Source organism: the organism of the source record quoted next, unplaced genomic scaffold (assembly GCF_019419815.1).
Source record: "Pyrus x bretschneideri cultivar Hongxiangsu unplaced genomic scaffold, Pyrus_bretschneideri_v1 Contig14, whole genome shotgun sequence".
In the NCBI taxonomy this organism is placed as follows: domain Eukaryota; kingdom Viridiplantae; phylum Streptophyta; class Magnoliopsida; order Rosales; family Rosaceae; genus Pyrus; species Pyrus x bretschneideri.
The window spans coordinates 1,298,467-1,325,131 of NW_025999435.1; the positions used below are offsets into that span (position 1 = coordinate 1,298,467).

General features: G+C 36.5%; 2 protein-coding genes across 2 annotated transcripts; both read right to left on the minus strand.

Moving 5' to 3' along the window:
* Nucleotides 1-13,287: 13,287 nt before the first annotated feature.
* LOC103962571 (selenium-binding protein 2) lies at nt 13,288-17,700 on the minus strand. The gene is made up of 8 exons (XM_048579651.1): nt 17,603-17,700; nt 17,388-17,570; nt 16,484-16,679; nt 15,418-15,645; nt 14,889-15,120; nt 14,661-14,768; nt 14,277-14,549; nt 13,288-13,695 (listed from the first exon to the last, which is right to left on the minus strand). Exons 2-8 carry the CDS (start codon nt 17,542-17,544, stop codon nt 13,414-13,416), a joined length of 1,476 nt encoding a protein of 491 aa, XP_048435608.1. The 5' UTR covers nt 17,545-17,570; nt 17,603-17,700; the 3' UTR covers nt 13,288-13,413.
* Nucleotides 17,701-23,334: 5,634 nt separating this feature from the next.
* Nucleotides 23,335-25,423, minus strand: LOC103962572 (pentatricopeptide repeat-containing protein At4g14050, mitochondrial). Its single transcript, XM_009375294.3, is given in 2 exon segments — nt 23,335-25,131; nt 25,133-25,423. Coding segments are annotated over 2 exon segments (1,833 nt in total). The 5' UTR covers nt 25,310-25,423; the 3' UTR covers nt 23,335-23,475.
* Between the last annotated feature and the right edge of the window lie 1,242 nt (nt 25,424-26,665).

The window sequence follows — 26,665 nt, forward strand, 5'->3', positions numbered from 1 at the left end:
ATGTTTGCTAGAATCATCAAAACCAGTGGATCAGTTGTTTCAGCTATCAAGATTAAATTATTTCAAACCAAAGTTAGATTTTTAGGATATCATATCCATAGGTCTACCATCCAACCAATAGATCAAGTCATTCAATTTGCTGAAAATTTTCCAGATCAGATTACTGATAAAACCCAACTTCAACGTTTTCTTGGATCTCTCAATTATGTTTCTGAATTCTATCCTCATCTTAGACAACAATGCAAACCTTTGTTTGATCGTCTTAAAAACAATCCTCCATCATGGTCTCCTATGCATACTTCTATCGTCAAACAGATAAAAAATCATGTCAAGACTTTGCCTTGCCTTGACATTCCAACTCCCAACTCATTCAAAATAGTTGAAACTGATGCATCTAACAATGGTTATGGAGGTATCCTCAAACAAAAAACTTCTTCTGAAGCTCCTGAACAAATTGTTCGTTTCCATTCAGGAGTTTGGAATTCTGCTCAACATAATTATAGTACTTTTAAAAAAGAAATATTATTTATTGTATTGTGCATTAGCAAATTTCAAGATGATTTATTAAATCAAAAATTTTTAGTTTGTGTTGACTGCAAATCTGCAAAACATGTTTTAAAAAAAGATGTTCAAAACATTGCATCAAAATAGATTTTTGCACGCTGGCAAGCCATATTAAGTATTTTTGATTTTGATATTGAATACATTAAAGGAAGCCAGAATTGCATTCCTGATTTTCTAACCAGAAAATTTTTGCAGGGGAAGAATGGGTACTGATCAAATAAGGCTTCCAGCCACTTTAACCCCAACACCAGTAAAACAGGAATCTATTCCCGATTCTTCATTAGCCCTAGCCATCACAAACAGATTCACTCATTTAGGATCAACCATAGGAAATACCTGACCAAATTATCAAACAGCATTAACTACCCAATATGATCCCTATTCTTCGTTACAAACCTCATCTCCCTCGAGACCAAAAACAACTAGCTTTGCTAAAACATCACCATACCTCAAAAATCCAAATTCAGAAAGGCTTTTTAGCATCCCACATCATATTGATAAAAACCAATCACCAGAACGCATTGCCAAAATTCTCCTTCCCCCAAATTATCATTATCTTCCAACTGAATCTTTCAAAAGCCTCAAATATTACCAAGCCATTCTCGCTGAGACAGAAAGCATTGCTATCAAACCTATTTTTAGCACCACTCAGGAAAATAAAATATTATACCATTCCCTCCATATCGGAAGATTTCTTTTTGAACAAGAATGGGGAATTCCTCTCTTCCAAACCAAACCCCTTCATACCTAACATGTTCTCATCCCAAACAATCATTATAATTATTATGATTATATCCAAGCATGGACTAATATCTTTCTTCACCAAACAGCTGATTTTAGTCATTCATGGTTCATAACTTTTGACAAAGGTTTCAAGTTAAAATTTCCAGCATGGTTTCCAGAATGGTGGGCTTCTCATGACCCAAATGTCAATCTCATTCCAGATGACCTTCGTCAAGCCCTCATCACTGGCTTCCAGAACAAATTTGATCGCAACCGTTTCGACAGCAAGGTTTCCCTCTTTTCATTATTTATGGCCAAGTACAAAATCTCGTGGATATTGAAATGGAATTTTGAAGCAAACTGTGGCGGTATTTACAGAAACTGATGGGTGAAATGGTGGGACAAATTCAACCATAAAAAAAAATCATAGATTTAGTAAAATCAGAATTTCCTCTTCTTCCAACCCCACAAATTTCTACACCTTCAAAACAGGCTTTGCCAGAAAACCCAGAATTTCCTGAACTCCCAAAACCCCAGGAACAAGTTCAATCACTATCAGACATTAGTCCTTCATCCTCTCTCAAAGGGAAAACTAAATCTTCCAAATCCTCCAGTTCAAAGAAAAAAGAGAAATCTTCAAAATTTTCCCAACTCCTTGACCTAGCTCAACAACTAATGGCCGAAGCAGCAATGCTTCACAAAAATGAAGACTCATACTCAGACTCATCAGACGTCTCGTCCCAGCATCCGGTCAAATGGTCGGACTATCCAGATGCCCAAGACCCATATGAAATTTGAAATTCAAAATTGTAATAATTCGTAATAAGTTCCCATGTGATCGTATCTTAAAAAGCATCATCAGCAGTAGCAGTCATCATTTCAGATTCCTGACAAGTTACTATTCATCAACAGTAGCAACAGACAAGTTACTGTTCATCCAGCTTTTCTAAAAACAGAACGTGAATCCACAGTAAAATTTCATCATTCGCCAGCCTTTAACAGCTAGCAGCACATGCAAGCGGGATTCCCGGCTCAATTCTCTCAACATTAATCATTTCTCTCAGCAGGATAAAAGGAGAGCTCATTCTCAGAAGAAGGGGACTTTAGTCGAGAAAAAACTTCTGCGCATTCGAAAGAACAGAAGAAAATATTCAGTAGAAAACCAAACACTTATAAGTCATATTATTAAAGATGCCTGCGAACTCCATGTTGTCTATGTTCATCATTTGCCATTAGGCAAAAACAGTTTGTAAACTGTAGTAAGTTTTAATAAAACTTATTTTCATTAATTACTTGCATCATTAATTTTAATTCATTATTTTCATGAATATATCATATATGTTCAACTTAATTATATGTATTTACGTTATCATCTGTCATCCATGGATATTCCGTTTTAATCAGCCTCATTTCTTTATCGCTCAATATATTGAATTGTTAGGATCTTTATATATCTTCTATTTCCGCAACTTTAATTCTATGGACGGTTTTACCGCCTAAGTTATCTCTCTAACCCCAGCACCAGGAAAATAGGAATCTATTCCCGATTCCTCATCAGCCCTAGCCATCACAAACAGATTCACTCCTTTAGGATCAACCATAGGAAATATTAGACCAAATTACCAAATAGCATTAACTACCTAATATGATCCTTATTCTTCGTTACAAACCCCATCTCCCTCGAGACCAAAAACAACTAACTTTGCTAAAACATCACCATACCTCAAAAATCCAAATTTAGAAAGGCTTTTTAGCATCCCACATCATATTGATAAAAGTAGCAGAAATTAGTAAACTGATTCAGAGAGATAACAACCAAACAAGTTGTTGGTAATTGCATTAGCTTCTATCATCATAGTATTCATATAATAATCCATAATCAATAACCATATAATGTATTACCCAATAATCTTCTATCAATTAAACAAAAATTCATATTCAATAATCTATTAGGGTTTGAAATAAATATAAATTTAAAAAAAAATTAAAAATTTACCTCAATTGGAGCGGCTGGCATGATGAGTTGCAACTGGAGCTTGGTGGCCAATAGAACGGGGTGACTACCATGCTTTCGTGCTGGGTTTTGGGACAATTTTGAAAAGTAAAGTTTGGAGGGGCTATGTCGTGTGGGAAAAAGGGGGTAAAAGGTGGGGGGATGGGATTTGTTATCTGGGAAAAAAGACGGGGGGTATAATTGAAACGAGATGGGGACCCGTGGTCCCTGCGTTTAATTGTTTATTTATTTGATCAGCCGCAAAACGACATTGTTTATATAAAATAAAAAATGCCACGCCCAAAACAACGTCATTTTGGCCTGGATATAAAAATTAAAAAAAAAAAACCCTGCGCGCAGGGAGCTGCACAGGAATCAGATTTCAGAACCACCGTGGTGGTGCTTCCCAGTTTCCAGCCAAACCAAAAGGGTTCAAGTCTCGCTCTTGCCTTTGTTTCCCAATTTCCGGCCATACTAATACTATTAATATTATATTATTTATTTATTTGTTTATATATATATATATATAATTAGGTATTATTATCATTATATTATGCACTTTATATTTTTTTTTCCTAGTCATTTATCCAAAACCATTCTCTCATCCTTTGACCTTTGCTTTCTCAATAAAAAAAAACCTAAGCCTTCTAGCCGTTGCGACGTTATCTTTTCTTTCATCTTGTCGTCGACTTCATCTTCGTTTCTCCCTTTTCGGTGACTCTCTCTTTTCATTTTCCATCTCATCTTATCCTTCATCAAATTGGGTTGTCTCTCCCTGACTTTGTCTATCAAGTTAATTTATGTACAATTTTAAAGAATGTAAAAATAGAGTCTAGGAATCTGCGTACAATTTTTTAAGGGATGTTAAGTTCTTTCAACAATTCTTCCATCCACTTACATCTTTTTTCTTAAATGAATCTGTATAAATTCTCATAATTAAACAAAAAGGTTTTAGAAACCCAAAAGAGTGGCCAAAAATGACATATCCCGACTCGGAATGTCCACTTGGACTCCAAATCGAGCCGTGATGACTGACATCTGGAAGGTGACAAAGCCATAAAGTGTAGTGTGGTGGAATATGTGAATAAATTTAAACCTAAAAGTGCCTAAATATAAGAGTGCGCTGTGAGCGGGAATGAATCCATTTCACACGTGATGTCAGAGTATAAGTACCGTAAAATAGGGTGAGAAATTATACCATTGAAGATAACCGTCTACCCTAAGATTTGCCAAGAATCCTCGTCGATATGAAAGCTCAGCTACTAAAACCCGGAGGGGCAAAAAACAAGTGTGAGTGGGCCTAAAAATAAAGTTTTAATAAAAACCTTTGAAAATGTTATAACCCCTAATCGTAAAACATGTATAGTTTCCAAAATATACATACTACGTATGATATGAAAATACTTACCATAATCTGCAAAACATAAATAAGGCATGACATCCCAAAATCACAAAATCTCAACAGTAATATAAGTAAAATCAGGTGCTCAACAACCTAAGCAAGCACACCAGTCAGAGTCGCCTAATGGGACCTGTACGACTGAACCTATTGCTCATCAATCTATACTAACACATGAGTCGAAGTCGCCTAATACAACCTGTACGACAGGACTAGGTCTAATCATAATATACACTTTAGTGCTACGATCATGTGAAGACTAGCACTATGCGCAGTCACCTACGAGTCGGAGTCTCCTAATACGATCTGTACGACAGGACTGGCACCTACTTGGATCCAAGGTGAGTGTGCGGTGCGAGAGGTGAACATACACATGAAGGATTTGCCATGGCCCGGGGCGAGCACTAACACCGGGATGCAGCAATGATGAGCAAACTACATGAATATAAACATGCCATAATGATGCAATAATTCTAATCAACATAATAACATTCATAGCCACATATATAATTATGGCATCAAAGATTATAAGCATACCTATGCATCTCGTAGGATGTAGCATGTTTCATAAATTCCATCATTTTGCTAATTTTTATAAACTTTAGTCTAATCTAGGCATAGGTAAGAAATTCTTTTTCAAATGCATAATTGGAAACTATCGATCATATATATACTATAAAAAGGAAAAGACCTATTCACCTGAAGTCCGCGGTACAACTCTCTAGCATGAATATCGAGGCATCTCAACCGATCAGCGCTTAGAACAATTATCAAATCACGTATCAGAATTCTTATCGATAGAACACGTAACTTACATAAAAAGCATCCCCAAGGACGTTCTAGAAATTGGTAACCCATTGACCAAAAGTCAATCGTCAGTCAAAGGTCAACGGTAGGGTTCACAACCCTACGTAACTCGATCAAGGAGATCCGCACTCCGGATTTCCAATCCATAACTTCCCAAGAGTTTCAATAAGCTTCTAAACCAACATCCTAAAGTTTCGGAACGATCCAATGGTCGGATCTCGACCAATCGCTAAAATTAAGTGGCGGCCAACATTTGATGTTATGAACTTACAAATCTAATTTGGGAAGATCCATACGTAGGATTCCCGATCCATAAGTTTCTAATGTCTTTAAATATTACGTCCTATAACATATTAAAGTTTGGTGACAATTTAACGGTCGAATCATCGAATCATAAAATGGTCAAGTGACGTAGTATTCCATACTAGGTTCAAACTATCAAACTATAACAAACAATTATCAAATTGACATAAGAACATCAAATTTAACTCAAAAAGACAGCGTCAACTCACTGGCCACTCGCCACCGAACGTGGCGGTCGGCTGCCCCGACTCGTCGAAAAATTCAACTAATTCCAAAAATTCTCAAATTTTACCAGAATGAAGATCTCAATGAGTAGAACAAGTTTTATTCCTGTGGCCAAGTCCAATTTGACCAGGAAAAGCTTCAAATCTCCACGAATCTACCAGAAACCCTAGAAAATGGTGGTTGTCGATTTGGCTTTTCCAGTGCTTCGCCTTTCCAACCAAGGCTTAGGACTATTCATGGGTTCAAGAGAATTCGACCCATGGTGGTGGTTGACGAAGTTTGTTTCAGAAATGGCAAATTGCCGCCGTGAGACCCTCGGCGCCATTCACTCGGTTCCTCATGAAACTGGGGCTATACGCTATCAAGTTTGGATGGGAATTGAATAAGGAAGATTGATGAGTCGGGTGGTGGTGTTGGATGGCTTCAACATGTCGGAAATTCGACGGAAAAACAACGGAAAAGTCGCCAGAAATCGGATCAAAACCCTAATCAGGTAAGGGTTCAAGTTGGGTGGTCTCCTTTCTTCTCTCCCTTCCCTCATTTCCTCATTTCTGATTGGTCACTCATTTTTCTTCCCTTTTCCCGATTGGTCTCTCCCCCTTCTCTGGTTGCTCTCCCTCTTTTCCGCCATTCTCTTCCAATTGGGCAGCAATCATCTTTTTCCTCTCTTTCTTTTTTTGATTGGCCATTACTCCCACTCTTTTCTCTCAACTAATAATAAAATAATAATATGATAACAAAATAATCTCAAAATAATAATATAATAATTATGAGAAATATATAAAATAATAAATAGTAATCTTTACAAAGGTACTTTTTTGGATTTGTAGTTCAATAAAATTTTAACCGTAACTCCACATTCGCTTCTGCTTGTGCCTACGAGTCCGTATTGTTGAGTACTTCAGGAATATGATAAATAACAACCTATACGCTTCACGAAATGACGGTCTCTAAGGGCATTTTCATTAATTCACTCGTTTAAAATTTATAAAAACATAAAATTAGGGATAAGTTATCACAAAAAAATACATTTGCGCCTTGAATTGGGTTGGAAAATTTTCCAACTTTTGGGCAAAAAGAGTGACCCAAAACAAAGTGGTAATTACCATTACCATACCATGCCAACATAACTATTTGGCATGCCAAAATTCGGTATACCGAAAGTTTGGCACGATAAAGGTAATAGATTTTGTCATAGCAAAAGTTGGGTATGGTAATTGATACATAAGTTTTGGTACGGTAATCGTATCAATATCACCCCTAGTGTTAGTTGAAGGTCGTAACAGCTGCAGTGGCATATTTTTTAATTTTTATTTTTTTAAATGCATTTGAGTACCATAATACATGATTGATCTATATATAAATAACATAAATATTGTTGATATATTGTCAATATTGTAACTTTTTATTGATTTTATACAAAATCACCCTTTTTTTTAAAGGAAAAATAATGAAAAGGACTTGAAAACTTTGAGTTTTAACGATAAGGATAAAATAAAAGGTAAAGTGAATAGTATTAGGATTGACTTTTTAGTGTAAAAATATGAGTTTTCGTTAAAGTGAATAGTGCCAGAAGCTTTTCGTTAAAGTCCCCAAATTGAAACTTATTTCTATCCCACTTGACGAACTTTTTTACGTTATGAAAAACCTAAATCATTCAATTGAATTAGAATGCGTGAGATATATGAATGTTTAGAAGGTTAAAATTCTTGAAATCTTGAACTTTTTTATTTGTGTTGAATAGATTTAGACCTACCAAACTAAACAGAGTCAAGCTAATTAACTATGGTTAGGTTTGGTTTAGTTTTAATGACAGTATTGGAGGTACAAAACCAAACCGAACTGTTGAGTACTAATTGAATCGGCTTTTTTTTTTTTTTTTCCTTATGTCAAACCGAATCATACCAATCCGCACCACCCCTAATATAGGATGTCAATGAACCAGGCCTAATAATTTGGATCCGTGGAAATGCCCTGAATCTAAATATGTATGTTGCTCGTAACTGGGCTTTTGCTAGTTCAAAGAAATAAATACTAATCGAATCGGGGAGGGTCATTTTCCGGTTGACTGAGAATTTGTCACTTTACGCCGCCAAGCACCAGGCGCCAATTGCTATTTAGATGAGTATGGTAGTTGAGTAATGCTATACTTACCGTTAGTTGTATAATTATTTATACCATCTTTTTAATAGAGATAGATTACAGAGATAAGACCTATATGCGATAGATCCGCCAACGCATATAGGTCTCATCTCTATTAGCAAGATAGTATAAATGATAATAGAATTAGATGATAAGAGTAGCGTTTTTGTAGTTGTTATGATTTCGTTTAACTAGTTAGTCTGTTAGACAAAGCATTAACTTTTCTATATAACAAAGGTGATAAAACTTAGGGAATGCCTTATCAGTACCAAATTATTACTAACTTATTAGGTGGCCCAATAATTATCACCGCCTGTCTTTAAAACTCACACCCAAATTCTTGCTATCTTGATAACCAAACACCTATCTTCTTCCTCCTTCCCTGTGCCAGCCACTCCGTCAATCCCAACCTCTCTCCTCCGTCATCGTCATTCCTCTGCAAACCCAACCAAACTATCGCCCTTACTTTGCAAATTCGACCAAACTAGTGCACCGACCAAAACCAATTTTTACAGGTGCCATGAATTTGATTACTCAACGATTTCATAAGATACAATTAATCATCGGTTCTAAAGCTGATGAACGATGGTGGCTGTTGGTGGTGTTCGTGGTGGTGGGTGAGGATGGTTGTCGAAGGTGTAAAAGATAACGAAGATGGCGACTCCCATCTCCATATGGGTCTTATTTTGTTCATCTTGAAAAGAAATTTTTTTTTTTTTTTAATTTGCAATTACGATGAATGGCAACCATGGTGGTGATTGGAATAGGCGAAGGAAGATGAAGGAAAACGGGGGGTTTCTGGGTGCAACGGTCTTTTCTTCTTTGGGAGAGGGTTGGTGCCTCGTATGCAACTGTTGACGAATAGCTAATCTCGCCTAATCCGTCTTTACAAAAAAAAAGTGTATGGTTGTGTGTTTAAGAGAATTCTTAGAACATAGGTTTCCTTAGTTTAGTGGGGACAAACGGTCTTTTCTTCTTTGGGAGAGGGTTGGTGCCTCGTATGCAACTGTTGACGAATAGCTAATCTCGCCTAATCCGTCTTTACAAAAAAAAAAAAAAAAAAAAAAAAAAAAAAAAAAAAAAAGTGTATGGTTGTGTCTTTAAGAGAATTCTTAGAAGATAGGTTTCCTCAGTTTAGTGGGCCACATAAGCAAGTCAGCAGTGGAATTATTTTGATTACGTTAACGTCCCACTGACTTCCTACTTTTCTCTGTATCCAAACACTCTTATCAGTTCGGTTTTTTCATTCTTTTCATGGTACCAGGCACGATTGTGCCCCGCAGCTGTTGATTACAATCTTCATTGTCTCTATTTCTCTTCAGGTTCTTCATTTATCCGTCTCTAATTTTGATTGAGACTGAAAATTGCAGACAGCTACCCCCGTGCCCATCGGGTTCCCAATAAACGTCTCTGCATGTTGATTTTCCAAGGCTGGAAGAGATAATTGTATGGCAAACATAACATTTTTTTTTTTCATATGTTTGAAGAAAAACTACATGCATGCGGTAAGTACATAATCTAAATTGCAGAGCGGTCTCAATGCAAACTTAATCCTAAGACGAAAATAAAATGACGTTTTAATAATTTAGTATGCGGTTTTTTTTTAGGCTAGTTAAATCATAAAACTTTTCAATTCAATCTACCACCATCTCCACAACAAAGTAAATTTAAGGCACATTAGATAAGATTTAGGAAAATAGTGGAAGACTTCAGAATCAACAACAGTGGCAGAGCCACAAGGAGGCTAGAATAGGCCTGATCCTACCATGAATTTCACCATTTTTATATGAGTAATGTTATTTATACCGTATTTCTATACCATCTTAGGTGACATCTGATTTGGACTGCCACATCATTTGAAAATTTTGTAAAACCCAAAGAAATGAAGGAGAAAGACTCCTCGTATATCACAATCATCATTTAATTAACTAGTTTTTCTTAATTATTAGTTTATTAAATAATGAACTAAATTTAAAAATATGATTAATTCAAATGATGTAGCTGTCCACATTAAATGCCACCTAAGGTGGTATGAAAATGTGATACAAAAATATGGTATGAATAGCATTGTTCTTTCTATATACTGCATGCAACTTTTACAATAATGAGCATGTAGCTCACTGGTTAATGGGTTTTGAATTTCCCAAGTTGCCCTGATTTCGAATCTTTGATGACTTACTGCTCAAAATTAAGATGATGATGAAACTACGTTTGTGTTACCTATTTCGTTTGGGTGTCCTATTTGGGTTTGGATTTGATTTCTAGCTTGGATTCCTTGCTTGATGCAAAAATTTTGTTAATTACTATTTGATTTGAACTTACTTCCAATTGGGATTACGATTCTCATTGTAACCTAAGTCTTATGCACTATAAATAGAACCTTAAGGTTAGTTTTCCATTTGATTTCGTTTCCTTGTTGACTCTTAATCTCGACAAATTACAATGTTGAAAGCAACTCCATAGGACAAAGAAGAGGGCACCAAATTTCGCCTGTACAATAAGATCTCTTATCATGAAACAATTAGTATAATCTCACTCCAAAAATGGATGTTGATTGTTGTACCAAAAGAAGGTTCAATTTTGACACTGATAAAATCCCAATTAGTCATCATCCAAAGTAGTAGGATTTCTCTGTTTAGTGCAAAAGAACAAATAAGTATCATCTAGAAATAATAACAATAAGAAGTCATCGTCCAAAAATCAAAGCAAAATAGTATGAATTCCCTTTAAAATTCAGAACTTTATTTGGCAGAACCGAAAGTTTAAAGCAAAACCAGACAAAATCGCACAAATTTACCATGAATTACTAACTTGCAGTTCGAACTAATCATAACAAGATTGTGTTCTCATCTGGGATCACCAGATTAATCCTAGTTCACATGGGGATATAATAGGAGAGTATTACTAATGATCAACCTGTTGAATTTGTGGCTCCTTCTATGTGGGCCTTTAGACCATGTGAAAGCGGCTTCACGGTTAATTGGCAGCAATCACTCAAAAGGCACTCCTTCCTTCTCTCTTCTTTCTCCTTTCCTTCCTCTCCTCCCCTCTCATCTCCTCTGCCCTTTCCCCTCCCTGCATACACCTCTTCCTTCTCCCTTTCTCATCTCTTTCCTTCATTTTCATTCTGAGTTTTATCTTATTTTTCCTTGAGACGGGACTGAACTATCCCCTGAGCTTGTCTCATATTTGGGCTTTGTGCCCCTTATTCGACATTTTCCGCTTGCTTTTGCTGTGTTGACTAGTCAAGCTCATCATTCAACTAAGTACATATTCGTCAGTTAATCAAACGCAAATCTACGAATCAAACTTAGTTTAGTACAACTTATCTTAGTCAACAACAAATCAGTTCATTGCTCATAATATGCAATGTAAATTTAGTCTCTAACACATATCAAATAACAATTCATAGGATGCATGAAACATAAGCAAGTAAATAAGATATGTGGACAAGCTTAAGAGACAAAGAATGTAGGAAGTTTTTGGTTGGAAAAACCCACCTCTAGGTTAAAAAACCGAGGACTCTCCACTGAATCCAATCCACTAGTGAAATCAAGATTCTTGCAAGGTCACCACACAGGCTCAATTCTAGATCCTAGTCTCCGGAGCAGCTTGTACCTTTATGGAACCTTACCTTTCACGAGATGGATTCCTTCGGTCTTCACAAAGTGGCAGCTCCTCCTGAGGTCTTCACCTTGTGGCATCGAAATCAAACAACTTATGCAAATGACGTTATGATGAAGTTGATGCAAATCTGGATTTGATGTCTAGTTAGTTTCATTAGTCAAACACTTGAAAGATGAAACTAACGTGAATTCAAAAAGAGGTCAGTTTTGGTTATTTTTTTCAAATTTTCCGGTTTGTTAGTGTTGGTGGTTTTCTCAATGCTCTGGAGCAAAATAAAACTACAAGCCAATTAAACAATACAAAAAGATAGTAAGCGAAGGGAAAGGTCGTCATGTTAAACGATATAAAAAGATAATAAGCGAAGGAAAAGGTCGTCATGTATTCCTCCAAGTTTATAAAAATAGAGTATGGAATTAGGAATGCAGGACAAATATTCTGGAGCGCCAATAACAGTACCATAAATGAAATTGTTCGGTTTTTTTTTTTGTTTGTTTGTTAAATAATGGAATAATTCACACTAAATTTATCTAACTTACAAGGATGGCATTCAAACACGGGATCTCAAGTGCATAAGTGAATGCTCGTAACGTCTAAGCTACAAAACACTTGTGAAATTGCCTTAGTTAGGGGGGTGATTTGAGATACTTTTTTCTCCAACATTTACATCAATGAAAGCAGTTTCATGCGACTGAGTGACAGATTTTGCACCCAAATTGTCTGTACTGATCCCTTACTGAACCTCATCAAACTCAGCAACTGAATGGAAAATACTCCAACCCAAAAAAATTACACAACAACTACTATAATCTAAAACTTGACGCTAAAAGTTACGTTCAGATTAGAGGCAGGAAAAACTAAACATGCATGCTCGCTCAATCCAAAAATTCATATCTGCAATATTTCATATGTGGAATTACTGGAAGTGCATTTTGTGTTCTGTAGAAGGTTAAACAAAAGAGGCAGATAACCCTAATTTCTGGAATGCTTGTAAAAAATGCGGTAAAAAGTTCACCAATATTATGTAAATGCAAGTGGCGTATATGATATGGCATATCCTGGTGCATGCAACAAGAAGTGGCAACAACATTTCTTTTTCTTGAGAGTCAAGGAAATGAACGTGTCAAATATGATTGTGAAAAAATCCGACAAATAAGTAGATACAATACGTTTAAATCCCCTGTGCTGTACTCCGATCGGGTGGATTGAGTGGGTTTAGGGTTTACGTTGTGACAATCACATTGAGAAACTTATCGAATTTAAAAGAGACGTTCTCTTTTTAGATGTATCCACATTGCTAAGAGGGAGGTTAGGAACTAGGATCACATTTTTCTTTCTTCAAATTTACGGTTTTCATTTAGACAACAGAGAAATGTTTGTTGTTAAAGAACATACACATCCGATGAAAACGAGAGACAGCCAACTAGCTTGCGCATGAGAGCGTGCGAAGAGGCTAGCAATACTGTGCTTGTAAAAAAAGATGGATATCGCGGTCATGCCATACATATGATGTCATAATTCACACACTGGATGGTTTTATTTTATTTCTATTGAAAGATAAGTTCATACCACATTATTTTAAGCACCAGATGATAAAATTAGACAGCAATTGCAAGAGAAACTTTGAGAACGATTAAACCCAAATATCTGAAGTGCAGTCACCACCAGGATATCTCATTTCATGGGCTAGGGAAGGACCATCCGGTTCAGCTCCAAAGTCGACGAAGAAGTTCGGATTTAATGCAAGACCACCCTTCTCAGTGTTAACATCGAGCTGTAGCATGTGAGATCCTTTCTCCAGAAGGTCGGGGTAAAATTGGCGATCCCATGTACTGAAAAGCGAGTTGGTGACATAAAGCCGCTTCCCATCCAAACTTAACTGGATCATCTGAGGACCACCTCTCAACTTTTTCCCCTGAATGGAAGACATGAACTCATCAATCAATGTTAAATGGTAAAACGAAATTTCCGGCATGAAATATCTTTGAGAACTACCATCAAGTATGGCAACTATGAACGTACTTATGCCTCATAAAAGCCAGCTGTATCTATCTTTTTATACTACAATCATGTGGTGAACGAGACTTATACATGAGAAGAAGATAGAACATGTGATGCATGGGAAATGCTGCAAAGAGATGATAACATTTCATGTCAAGGCTATGCATTATAATTCACACCGGCTATTCACCCCTTACTCGGTTCAAAACTGAAAACCAAGAGAGTTGGTGCGGAAAGACATCAACTTAGGATCTTGAGTACATGTTATTTACTTAGCAATTACACTCTACATTGGACAGGAGAGAATGACAATATCAACAATATTCTGATGCCTTTTATTAGACAACAGCATGTAAAATGGTGAGCAAATTTTGGTACAGGACTGCTAAGACACAGCAACCAAACCAACTCTTAATCCAGAGAAAAAAAAGACTTAAGTGATAGTAAGGAATACTAATTGATACCAAAAGTTATCAGATGAAAGATCACACAGACCTGGATCTCTGGGACGTCAAACTGCTTTGTTGTACCATCTTCAACCTCAGCAACAACCGGGCATCCCTTTTGGATTAGCCCCCCGACCCATATTTGGCCCGTCAGCTTAGGATTTTTGGGGTCCTCAATGTTATACTGTCTCACATCTCCATGAAGCCAGTTCACAAAGTATAGAAAACGATCATCAAGTGAGATCAGAAAATCAGTTATAAGCCCAGGCATCTCCGGAAGAATCCAGTTCTGCACCTTCAATGGTTTCACTGATATTGCAACCTGGAAAAATGTATTAGGATTTATTGGGTACTCCGGACCTAGTACTTTAATTTTCTCCAAGACTAAAAATAAAATAAGGATTCAAAAGGCAGTAAGAATGAATCGAATTACCTCATGGCTCCACGAACCATCATCTGTCTTGAAGAATCGCACCATGTTACTTGTCAAGGCACACCCAACAAATCCAGTGTCCTTAGAAGGATCATGCAGGAACCTTATCTGCAAACAGTGAGATTCAGTTATAAAACAGATCCAGAGTCGCATGATGTCTTTATATAGGAAAATAAACTGTGAAAATAATGAGTATTGCTGAATGTTGATTAAGTTTATACAACTCGCCTCCAAGGGTAAGAGTCCTGTATTTCCAAGATCCAACGTTTGTTTCAATTCGCCTTCTGGCCAGCTGTATACATGAAGATGCCTCCCATACAGTCCATCAGAGACATGCTGAAGGTTGAAACCTTTAGTGAAAGCAGCAGGGGCACCCCATGATGTACTTATCATTGTCTTGTGTCGCGGCTGGTACCAGAAATCATAGCCAAAAAGTGGACTGTGCCCTGGTTTCTCCCACCTGTCAGATGTTAGGATAGCTATATGTAATCAAAACTGTGGAAATGGCAGATGTCTTCAATCTACCATGCAACCAAGCCTAGAGAAGTGGGGTTCGATCTCTTTCAAATGTTTAATAAGGATGCACATAAAAGTTAGGTATGATCAATCTCATGTTCCACGTTTATATTGTCAATATATAAACTCAAATTTTATGATATTGATGTGTGTGGGAATCAGTCAATTCCACATGGTGTTATATGACAGTTTCTTCAAAATCTACAATAAATGAATTGAGGTTTCCAGCAGAAGTTCATACCTGCCCTTCACATTAAACTCAGAGTCAAGGAGAAGAAATCCATTTCCTGCAGCATTGCCATCTTTATCTCCTAGGCACGAAACCAGTAGATCGCCCGAAGCAAGGCAATGGGATGTGTGTGGATATGCCAATCCAGTCTTCTGAACAATATCTGCAGGATCAACAACTTTATGCAAAGAGGGAGCCTTCGGGTTTGTTTTTGTGTCTATCACATATATACGACCAGATCTGAAAGATAAAATAGGATTAATAAGAAGTCCAATACTTAGGCTACACATATATACAAGCTTGAAAGACCTCACTCAGAATCTTACAGAAAAGAGCCGGTAATGCTTAAGTGATATTCAAAGAATGCAGAACTTGTCAAATACTAGGGAGTAGCAAGTATATATAAACATTAGTTGATGTCACTTATATTACCATATGTTCCATCAATTCACAACACTGGTCTCTGTGTAAGAAGATGCTGATTTTTTAAACTTTCGGATAGTTGATTTTGACACTCCGGTCAGGCCAAACATGATGATCGAAATGCTTGTGTTTGTTTCGAGGGAAATTTCAAAACTTCAACCAAGGATGTCATTCCTAGACAAACAATCTTAAAAATGCTCCAGATACCTAATCATCTAATGAAATTTCTATCTCCTGTACTATGAGAAATGGTAAAGGAATCACAGGTAGCAGATGACAAAATGTTCAGTAGAACAGCTTCAACTGCTCGATTACATGTAAAGCCTCAGTTTTAGATGAAATTAAGCATAGTGAATCGCAACATCATGAAAAATAAGTGATACTCCAAACTATTTGTGATCTTTCCCTTCACCAAGGTTGCACCACATCATCATACGTCAATTGTGCTTTTAATAAACATTTTAAGACTGAGGAGGTTCCAGCTTGAAAATTTTGATCTGTGCGTGTTCTTCTCAAATTTCTTTTCGTTTATCCTTAACCATTTCAGATTGGCTGCCTAACAAGAAATTTCACTTGCTTAACTTCATAAGAACTACTTTTCCAATTAAGACCAAACAGTATAACAGTCCATGCAACATGAAATTTAGTATCTTACATTAATGCAGGTAGTACAAGGAAACGCCGTTCTGCAGATGGATCTCCATGGCAAGAGCTGCATGAGTTCCAGCCAGTGTGATGCAGTTCATCACCTAAATGCGGCACGGGCAGCCTGTGGATTACTTTGGAATAAGTAGGCGAACTTGGATCGACATCAACTGTGGCAAGGTAATCCGGCTTCTCTATTCCCGTTCCTAATTTGCAATAGCATTTCGAAGAATTAACATCAATTTTACATCGTCATTGCCAAATGTAAGCAGAAAAACAGTCCATGTATATAATCTTTATAAGCAATAATTTAAAGAAACAATAAAATTTGTAGAATTATCAGAGAGACAGGCTAAAGACCCACTTCCGACAAACACCGATACTGTCCCTAACTTGCTAATTACCACCTGCCCAATTCGTCAGTTAAACAACTTGGTAATTACCACTCGCCCAATCCGTCAGGTGTAGGATTTTATCGTAAAAAGCCTCGGTGTTAATTAGAGTGGAGTAAGGATATTTAAACTATTAAATTTGCTTTTACTATAATCGAACACGGAATTGTCAGGAGGATCCCGAGGCATTGCCTCGGAGAGGATCCAATTCCATCGAACACGCCCTCAAGGCACGCGGAACCAAGGGACCCAAGGACCCACCATCTTGGCCCCAAGGATCCACCATCATCGCGCGCGGGGTCAAGAGGACGGTGTACGTTCGGACCCGCTATCAAAGAGACGGATCAAAGACTCACTTCTAACAGAGGGTGGAGGGGTAAGTTTCTTAATTTGTTTTTTAATTTTATTGTATGCAAGATATATGTACAACGAGGGTGGGGGAGTAAGTTTCTACCCATGATTCAACGGAGAAGAAATGAAGGCTTGAATATTTGTGATGAGGGCAAAATTGCAATCGGGTACCTGAGTAAACGGCAGTTACATAGATGAGAGCCTCTCTCGGACCAGCCATGGCGTCGAGCGGGGTGGCGTACCCGGGCCCACTTTTGCAGCACGCTCCTCCATTGCCGAGGCTCTTCCCTACCGCTCCTTGTTCCAGCACCGCCACGTCCGTTGCCATCTCTCTCTCTCTCTCTCTCTCTCTCTCTAAAACGCGCTCTCTCTCTCTCTGTCTCTCTGTGGCTCTAATCAGATGAAGAAGATGAACAGGAATACTCACGGAGTGAACAAAGCCATTGGGATGGGCAAATACATATACAACTCTTCCAATGACGTGGCAGAGTTCTATCTTGATGCGCATGGTATTTTCCGTAAATGAATTTTCTTCGGATCTCTTTCTTCTGGTGCATGGTATTTCACACAAATAAATTTTTTCCGGATCTCTTGCTTCTAATGCATCAAATTAAAGGATTCGTACTGTTGAAAATTGATCCAATAGTTAAAGTTATTATAATTGTTAAAGTGGACCTCTGTTTGTAGCCGAAATTAAATTTCAATGGCACGAATCCCCTGATTTAGTGAATTAAAAGGAAGGGTTCCAGACAGGATCCCCTTCCGTATTTCACTGCTCGGTTTCAATCATGACGGTAACAACCACACCACGTGTCAGAAGAGAATTGGATACAAAATAATAACCACACGAGTATTCTGCTACTCTGTATTCATATCATATAAATTTTTTACCATAATAGTCACATTTGAAATAAATATTTGTCACGTATACAAAAAGTAAATCACTTTGTCATCGATTGTCTTAGAACTCATTAATAAGTGTTTTTAAAACTACTTTTAATTAACGAGTATTTAAAAATAATTATGAGATCAATTAATGACAAGAGTACATGTTATGTGCATGACCAAATTCCGTAGGATTAAGATTTTCTTCCTTTCTCTTTCTATCATATTCTATCATCTCCTCTTACATTCTCTTATTTTGTTTTTTTCTTGTTATAAAAAATTAATATAACATGTTGACGTGGCTTAACCGTAACCGTTCAATTAGGAGGAGAGGAAAAAAAAAAAAAGAAAAGAGAGAGAATCCCACCCCAATTGCGTACTAGGAAAACTAAAAGCCAGACTTTGGTTACAAAGAGATTTGTTTTTATGTCAAGGAGTCAAAGAGTGTGTTGTCTTAGGGTATTGGGAATCTTGACCAAATGGATGGAGGGGATGGGTGGCATGAAGATAAGATAACAACGTGAGAAGTTAAGTAGGAATTTTAAGGCTTGTTTGGTATTTTACTGAAAATATTTTTCTCTTAAAAACAATTTTTCATAAAATTCAAAAACTTGTTTGGTATGACACAAAATTGTTTTTAAGTCTTCACAAGTTTTTTTAAAAGGAAAACATATCTCTCTGCTCAGCAGCTCCTTGTTGGAGCCGAAGAAGGGAGATCGAGATCAAAAGAGATGAGATAAGAGAGAAAGATACAAGGGAGATAGATAGAAGCAATTGGAAGATATCGCAGGGTCTTTGTTGCCGAATCTCTCCGTAAGAAAGAGAGGGGAGAGAGAGAAAGAAATACGACACAGGAGGGTGGATGAAGAAAAAATTATCTGGAAAGAAAGGGGATAAGAGTGGGGCCTTTAGTTTTAAAAATTTTAAAAACAGGCTTTTTACGTTTTCATGAAATAAGCTATATTTTCAAGTTAGTTTTACATTATTCTTTGTTTGTAAATGAGAGGTTTTAGATTTGATTTTCTTCAAAATTAAATTTGAATCACATTATTGTTAACTTATTATGAGATTTAACGTACCCCTCTTTATCTTGAAGATGAATGAATATAATTGATTGATTTCCGAATTCCAACCAAGAGGATCCATCCTTATCCTGAAGATAGGACCGAAGTGGGAATGGGATTGCATTAGAAAATTTGTTATAGGAATCTTATAAGCCTTCCGACTATTCTTATTTTATTAAGCACCAGATAACCACACATCTCAAAGTCCTAGCTGCGAAGATCACTATGTCCAAAATAAAAATAAAATAAAAAAAAAACAAAAGAAAAAGATGATATCAAGGCACGTGTTCCATAAATTAAGATCGCTATGTCGAAAATATTAAAATGATGCAAAAGCACATGTTCCATAAATTAAGATCGCTATGTCGAAAATATTAAAATGATGCAAAAGCACATGTTCTATAAATTATAAGAAAAATTAATGAAAAGTGTTTGAAAATTTTAAGTTTTAAGGATAAAAATAAAATAAATGGTAAAATGAATATTAATTTTTTAGTGTAAAAATATGATTTTTTGTTAAAATAAACAGTATCTGAAGCTTTTCGTTAAAATTCCCTAAATTATAATTTGTTGCAATTAGATATTCCCTCTAACTCTGCCTAAATATTCTAAATTTCACTCATAAGACTTTAGTTTACATGAAATTCAACGACAGATCTACATTGCAATAAAATAACGCTAGCACTTACTAATAAATGATGTCATTCCCGACTCGTGAAGTGAAGCCCTTGAATTTTAGGCATGTAGGGCGATCGAAGGTTGAATCGTGTGGATTCACCAGGCACCCATCTATTTATTGTGCACTGTATTTTTCTTTTTACATATAAAAAATTTGGAGTGCACAAAATCATTTCAGAATGCCGATGACAAGACAAACTATTTTTTCCTCATAAACGCTCTTCTTTTTCATTGAATTAAAAAAAAAAAAAAAAAAAACCGAAACAACGGTCAAAATTAAATAGAGAGTATAGAAGGAGGAAAAAAAATGTGTGGTTATCGTCCCTTAAAATCATGATTTAGGCGACGCTAAGCAAGTCAATTTTTCTTTAGAAGTGTAAAACGAGACACAAACCGAAGTTTTGTATTGAAGTTTTTTTTTTTCTGGTACGATAACCACAGCGAACACCGAACATGTTCTAAATTATAACTCGAAGGCCTTTCAATTAAGTACTTGCAAAAGCGAAAGCAGCTTCAATCTCCACACCTTCGGTCTACCTTCTTTAATTAGAAAGCAGAACTTTGTAAAAGAAAGGGAAACCAAAAATATATAGAGTCACCAGAAGTCATTGCACGAACATTTCCCGTCAGTAAAATGATGGTATCTGCTGGCATCTCGAACAATGATGTCCCTCTTCACAATGCTGCTTATGAATTTCAATACAGTATGACAATCTCCGCAGACACGAAGATTTTTTACTATCCGAATAGCAGTCCCCGGAACAGCCTTAAGCAGCCCGTATCAGATGAAGAAGATGAACAGGAATACTCACGGAGTGAACAAAGCCATTGGGATGGGCAAATACATATACAACTCTTCCAATGACGTGGCAGAGTTCTATAAACCGGTTTTATCCGTATGTGGTCTACATTTTTGTCTTGATGCGCATGGTATTTCCCGTAAATGCATTTTCTTCGGATCCCTTTCTTCTAGTGTATGGTATTTCACACAAATAAATTTTCTCTGGATCTCTTTCTTCTAATGCATCAAATTAAAGGATTCGTACTGTTGAAAATTGAAATAATAGTTGAAGTTATTATAATTGTTAAAATGGATCTCTGTTTGTAGCCGTTAAATCAAATTTCAATGGCACGAATCCCCTCATTTAGTGAATTAAAAGGAAGGGTTCCAGAGAGGATCCCCTTCCGTATTTCACTGCTCGGTTTCAATCAGGACGGTAACAACCACACCACGTGTCAGAAGAGAATTGGATACAAAATAATAACCACACGAGTATTCTGCTACTCTGTATTCATATCATATAAATTTTTTACCATAATAGTCACATTTGAAATAAATATTTGTCACGTATACAAAAAGTAAATCACTTTTGTCATCGATTGTCTTAGAACTCATTAATAAGTGTTTTTAAAACTACTTTTAATTAACGAGTATTTAAAAATAATTATGAGATCAATTAATGACAAGATATGTGCATGACCAAATTCTGTAGGATTAAGATTTTCTTTCTTCCTCTTTCTATCATCTTCTATCCCCTCCTCTTACATTCTCTTATTTTGTTTTTTTCTTGCTATAAAAAATTAATATAACATGTTGACGTGGCTTAATCGTAACCGTTCAATTAGGAGGAGAGAAAAAAAAAAAAAAAAAAAAAAGAGAAAGAATCCCACCCCAATTGCGTACTAGGAAAACTAAAAGCCAGACTTTGGTTACAAAGAGATTTGTTTTTATGTCAAGGAGTCAAAGAGTGTGTTGTCTTAGGGTATTGGGAATCTTGACCAAATGGATGGAGGGGATGGGTGGCATGAAGATAAGATAACAACGGAAGAAGTTAAGTAGGAATTTTAAGGCTTGTTTGGTATTCTACCGAAAATATTTTTCTCTTAAGAACAATTTTTTATGAAATTCAAAAATTTGTTTGGTATGACACAAAATTGTTTTTAAGTCTTCACAAGTTTTTTTAAAAGGAAAACATATCTCTCTGCTCAGCAGCTCCTTGTTGGAGCCGAAGAAGGCAGATCGAGATCAAAAGAGATGAGATAAGAGAGAAAGATACAAGGGAGAGAGATAGAAGCAATTGGAAGATATCGCAGGGTCTTTGTTGCCGAATCTCTTCGTAAGAAAGAGAGGGGAGAGAGAGAAAGAGATACGACACAGGAGAGTGGATGAAGAAAAAATGATCTGGAAAGAAAGAGGATAAGAGTGGGGCCTTTAGTTTTAAAAATTTTAAAAACAGACTTTTTACGTTTTCATGAAATAAGCTATATTTTCAAGTTAGTTTTACATTCTTTTTGTTTTTAAATGAGAGGTTTTAGATTTGATTCTCGTCAAAATTGAATTTGAATCATATTATTGTTAATCTATTGTGAGGCTTAACGTACCCGTCCTTATCTTGAAGATGAATGAACACAATTGATTGATTCCTGAATTCGAACAAAAAGGATCCATCCTTATCCTGAAGATAGGACCGAAGTGGGAATGGGATTGCATTAGAAAATTTGTTATAGGAATCTTATAAGCCTTCCGACTATTCTTATTTTATTAAGCACCAGATAACCACACATCTCAAAGTCCTAGCTGCGAAGATCACTATGTCCAAAATAAAAATAAAATAAAAATAAAAAAACAAAAGAAAAAGATGATGCCAAGGCACGTGTTCCATAAATTAAGATCGCTATGTCGAAAATATTAAAATGATGCAAAAGCACATGTTCCATAAAATAAGATCGCTATGTCGAAAATATTAAAATGATGCAAAAGCACATGTTCCATAAATTATAAGAAAAATTAATGAAAAAAATTTGAAAACTTTGAATTTTAACAATAAAAATAAAATAAATGGTAAAATGAATATTAATTTTTTAGTGTAAAAATATGATTTTTTGTTAAAATAAACAGTATCTGAAACTTTTCGTTAAAATTCCCTAAATTATAATTTGTTGCAATTAGATATTCCCTTTAACTCTGCCTAAATATTCTAAATTTCACTCATAATACTTTAGTTTACATGAAATTCAACGACATACCTACATTGCAATAAAATAACGCTAGCACTTACTAATAAATGATGTCATTCCCGACTCACGAAGTGAAGCCCTTGAATTTTAGGCATGTAGGGCGATCGAAGGTTGAATCGTGTGAATTCACCAGGCACCCATCTATTTATTGTGCACTGTATTTTTCTTTCTACATATAAAAAATTTGGAGTGCACAAAATCATTTCAGAATGCCGATAACAAGACAAACTATTTTTTACTCATAAACGCTCTTCTTTTTCATTGAATTAAAAAAAAAAAAAACCGAAACAACGATCAAAATTAAACAAAGTATAGAAGGAGGAAAAAAATGTGTGGTTATCGTCCCTTAAAATCATGATTTAGGCGACGCTAAGCAAGTCAATTTTTCTTTAGAAGTGTAAAACGAGACACAAAGCGAAGTTTTGTATTGAAGTTTTTTTTTCTGGTACGATAACCACAGCGAACACCGAACATGTTCTAAATTATAACTCGAAGGCTTTTCAATTAAGTACTTGCAAAAGCGAAAGCAGCTTCAATCTCCACACCTTCGGTCTACCTTCTTTAATTAGAAAGCAGAACTTTGTAAAAGAAAGGGAAACCAAAAATATATAGAGTTACCAGAAGTCATTGCACGAACAGTTCCCGTCAGTAAAATGATGGTATCTGCTGGCATCTCGAACAATGATGTCCCTCTTCACAATGCTGCTTATGAATTTCAATACAGTATGACAATCTCCGCAGACACGAAGATTTTTTACTATCCGAATAGCAGTCCCCGGAACAGCCTTAAGCAGCCCGTAGGCCACAGCCAACCTCTCGCTGTGCCAAAAGAGCTGCCTTTCCTTCTCTTGGTCCTCCATTTCATGTAAAACAAAGCTACTGTCAGGCACATAGCCTCTTCTCCTCATCTCTGCATCTAACTCCTTGAGCAAACCGAAAATCTCATCCTTCATAGGATGAGATGTCTCTCCGGCGTAAAAGACTTGGCTTTCCTTTCCAATGCCAATGGAACTATAACCAGGCTTCTTCTTAACTTCTCTAGCAACCATCAACTTTCTCACTTCTGCTACGTTTTCCCATATACGTGCACCGGCATAGACATTAGACAACAGTATGTAACTTGAAGGGTCTTCCGGTTTTAAGCTTAAAAGATGATCGGCAACCCTGATTCCCATTTGGGTTTCTCCATGATGTCTGCAAGCACTTAACAAAGCTGCCCAAGTGGGTTCATCCGGCTCAAACGGCATTGAATCAATAACATTTGAAGCTTCATCAAGGTGCCCCGAGCGACTAAGAAGATCCAAAAAGCATGTATAGTGCTGCAGGGAGGGGCTAATCCCGTAATCCTCAATCATAGATCTGAAAAGAGCACGTCCCTTGCTAACTAAACCAACATGGCTACAAGCATAAATCAATCCAACAAAGGTCACTTGATTTGGCCTCATTCCGGCTGCAATCATCTGATCATATAAAGTCAAAGCTTCCTCAGCTTGCCCATGCTGAGCTGCCCCAACAATTATAGAAGTCCAAGAAACTACATCTCTTCGATGCATTCGAGCAAAAATATCCTTAGCAGCTAAAATGTCACTACATTTTGCATACATATCAACTAGTGCATTACTAATAAACAAGCAAGACTCATAGCCAAGACCAATAACTAGACCATGAACCTGCTTTCCAAGCTCCAACACTGCCAAATTAGCAGAAGCTCCAACAATGCTGGAGAGAACTAATGGGTCCACTATATCAACCCCGTCTCTCCTCATTTCAATAAACAAATAAAACGCATCAACGCCGTGTCCGCTCTGTACCAACCCAGATATCAAAGCAGTCCAACAAAACAAATTCTTAAGAGGTACCCTCTCAAACATTTCGATAGCATCTGATTTCCTTCCACTCCTGGCATACCCTGAAATCAGAGCAGTCCAAGAAACCGGACTTCTGGACACAATTGAATCAAAAACTGCACGAGCATTATCGGGCAATCCACATTTCGCATACATATCAACCAGGGACGACTTAACCACATCGTCATCACGAAATGAGGACACCAAAAATCGGCCATGCACTTGCTTGCCTTGTCTAACAGCTTCCAAACCAGAGCAGGCCTTGACAATGCAAGCAAACACAAAATGGTCCGGCTGCAAACCATCAGACTCGAACATTGCAGGGAACATGGAGAGGGTTCGGTGGGGGACGTTGGCTAGGTTGTGGGCGGTGAAAATTGAAGCCCACGAGACAAGGTCTCGTTGAGGCATTTCGTCGAACATCCTGGCGCGCGTCTTCGACTAGACCGCATTTCCCGTAGGCATCCAAGAGGGTGTTGGGTAAGGGCACGCATAGATGGAGGCCCGTTTTGATGATTTGGGCGTGGAGGTTTTTGGCGGTAAAAGGCACGCGGCGTCGGGCGCAGAGTTGCAGTTGGTGTAGGAAGTGAGACGCTGGCATTCATCACCTACTTCTATACAAAGCCCCACCGTGTTCGTTAGAGTTCTATTTGCGAAGTTACAATGTCCAAGTCCATAGTTCCATCCGTGTATACTATTTACATCATCTCTAAGAGAAACTCTAAATTTTGTTAAATCTAACAAGCAAACAACGTCAAAAAATTATTTTAACAACGTATTTAATTTTTCATCTCTAATAAATTCTATATTTAATAAACTAAAATGTGAATGAGTAATGCTAAGAAGACTAAATTTTGTAAACCAAATGATGTTGGTGATGATTGGATTGTTAACTAAGTATTGATTAGCGTATTTATTTTCTATTGGAGAAACATCATTTGGTTTAGAAATTTGGTTCCTAGCATTCTAAAAATAATATTGTAGAGGTGCTAGGATTTTAAAATTGTTCTTGCAGAAATGTCAGAATTTTGAAACTGATATTGTAAAAGTGCATGAATTGTGAAACTGATATTGCAGAAATGTATAAAATTTTGAAACTAATCTTGTATAAATACTAAAATTTTGAAACTGTTCGTGCAGGAGTGCATAAAATTTAAAAATTGATCTTGCAAAGTGCATGAATTGTGAGCTTGCAAAAGTGCAGATATTAGTTATTGTGGATGCAAAATTAGTTTGAAATTTTTACAAACGGGGTCAGATATTTAATTTGCTTTGCTTGTTTTTTAGTTAGGTTTGTTGCGATTTGAGTTTTGTCTCTCTTGAAATGATTCAAAAGATAATGAATTTCTATAACACGTATCTTGTGTTTTTGTCTTAATAGGTAAAGCTCGATTTTTCAAAACCACCTTCTCTTCTCGCTTTCTTTTCTTATTGGTCATCGGTCCACCATTGAGTTTTATTAGTTTTTTTAACTATGGTCAATATCAATTCACTCTCTGAAGTTTCAGTGACATACTTTTCCCCTTGACTGATGTTTAATGTTTTACTTTACCTTGTACCGTTAACTTAATCTAATATTTTGTCAAATTTGAAGTCGTGGCATGCGTATATTCGTCATTTTACAATTGGATCCATATTCATCTATGAGGATGTCTCGTGCAGAAAAGCTGGTAGGATACTTTATTTGGACGAAATGACAAAAATTCATATTTAATTTGCTAAAATAGCAACCAAACTAAATAACGCGAATCCGGATCCTCGCCAAATTCTCTTTGGGAGGATCTTGATGATCCGTGAATCATATCTATTCATCGTATATCATGAGGTCAAAAATCATTTTAATTATTTTTATTTAAAATTAAATACAAACAATACCTGATAAAAACTGACCGCAAGATGTACGATGAACGAATACGTTTTACGGATCCCTAGGATCCTCACCAAAAGAAACCGGAGA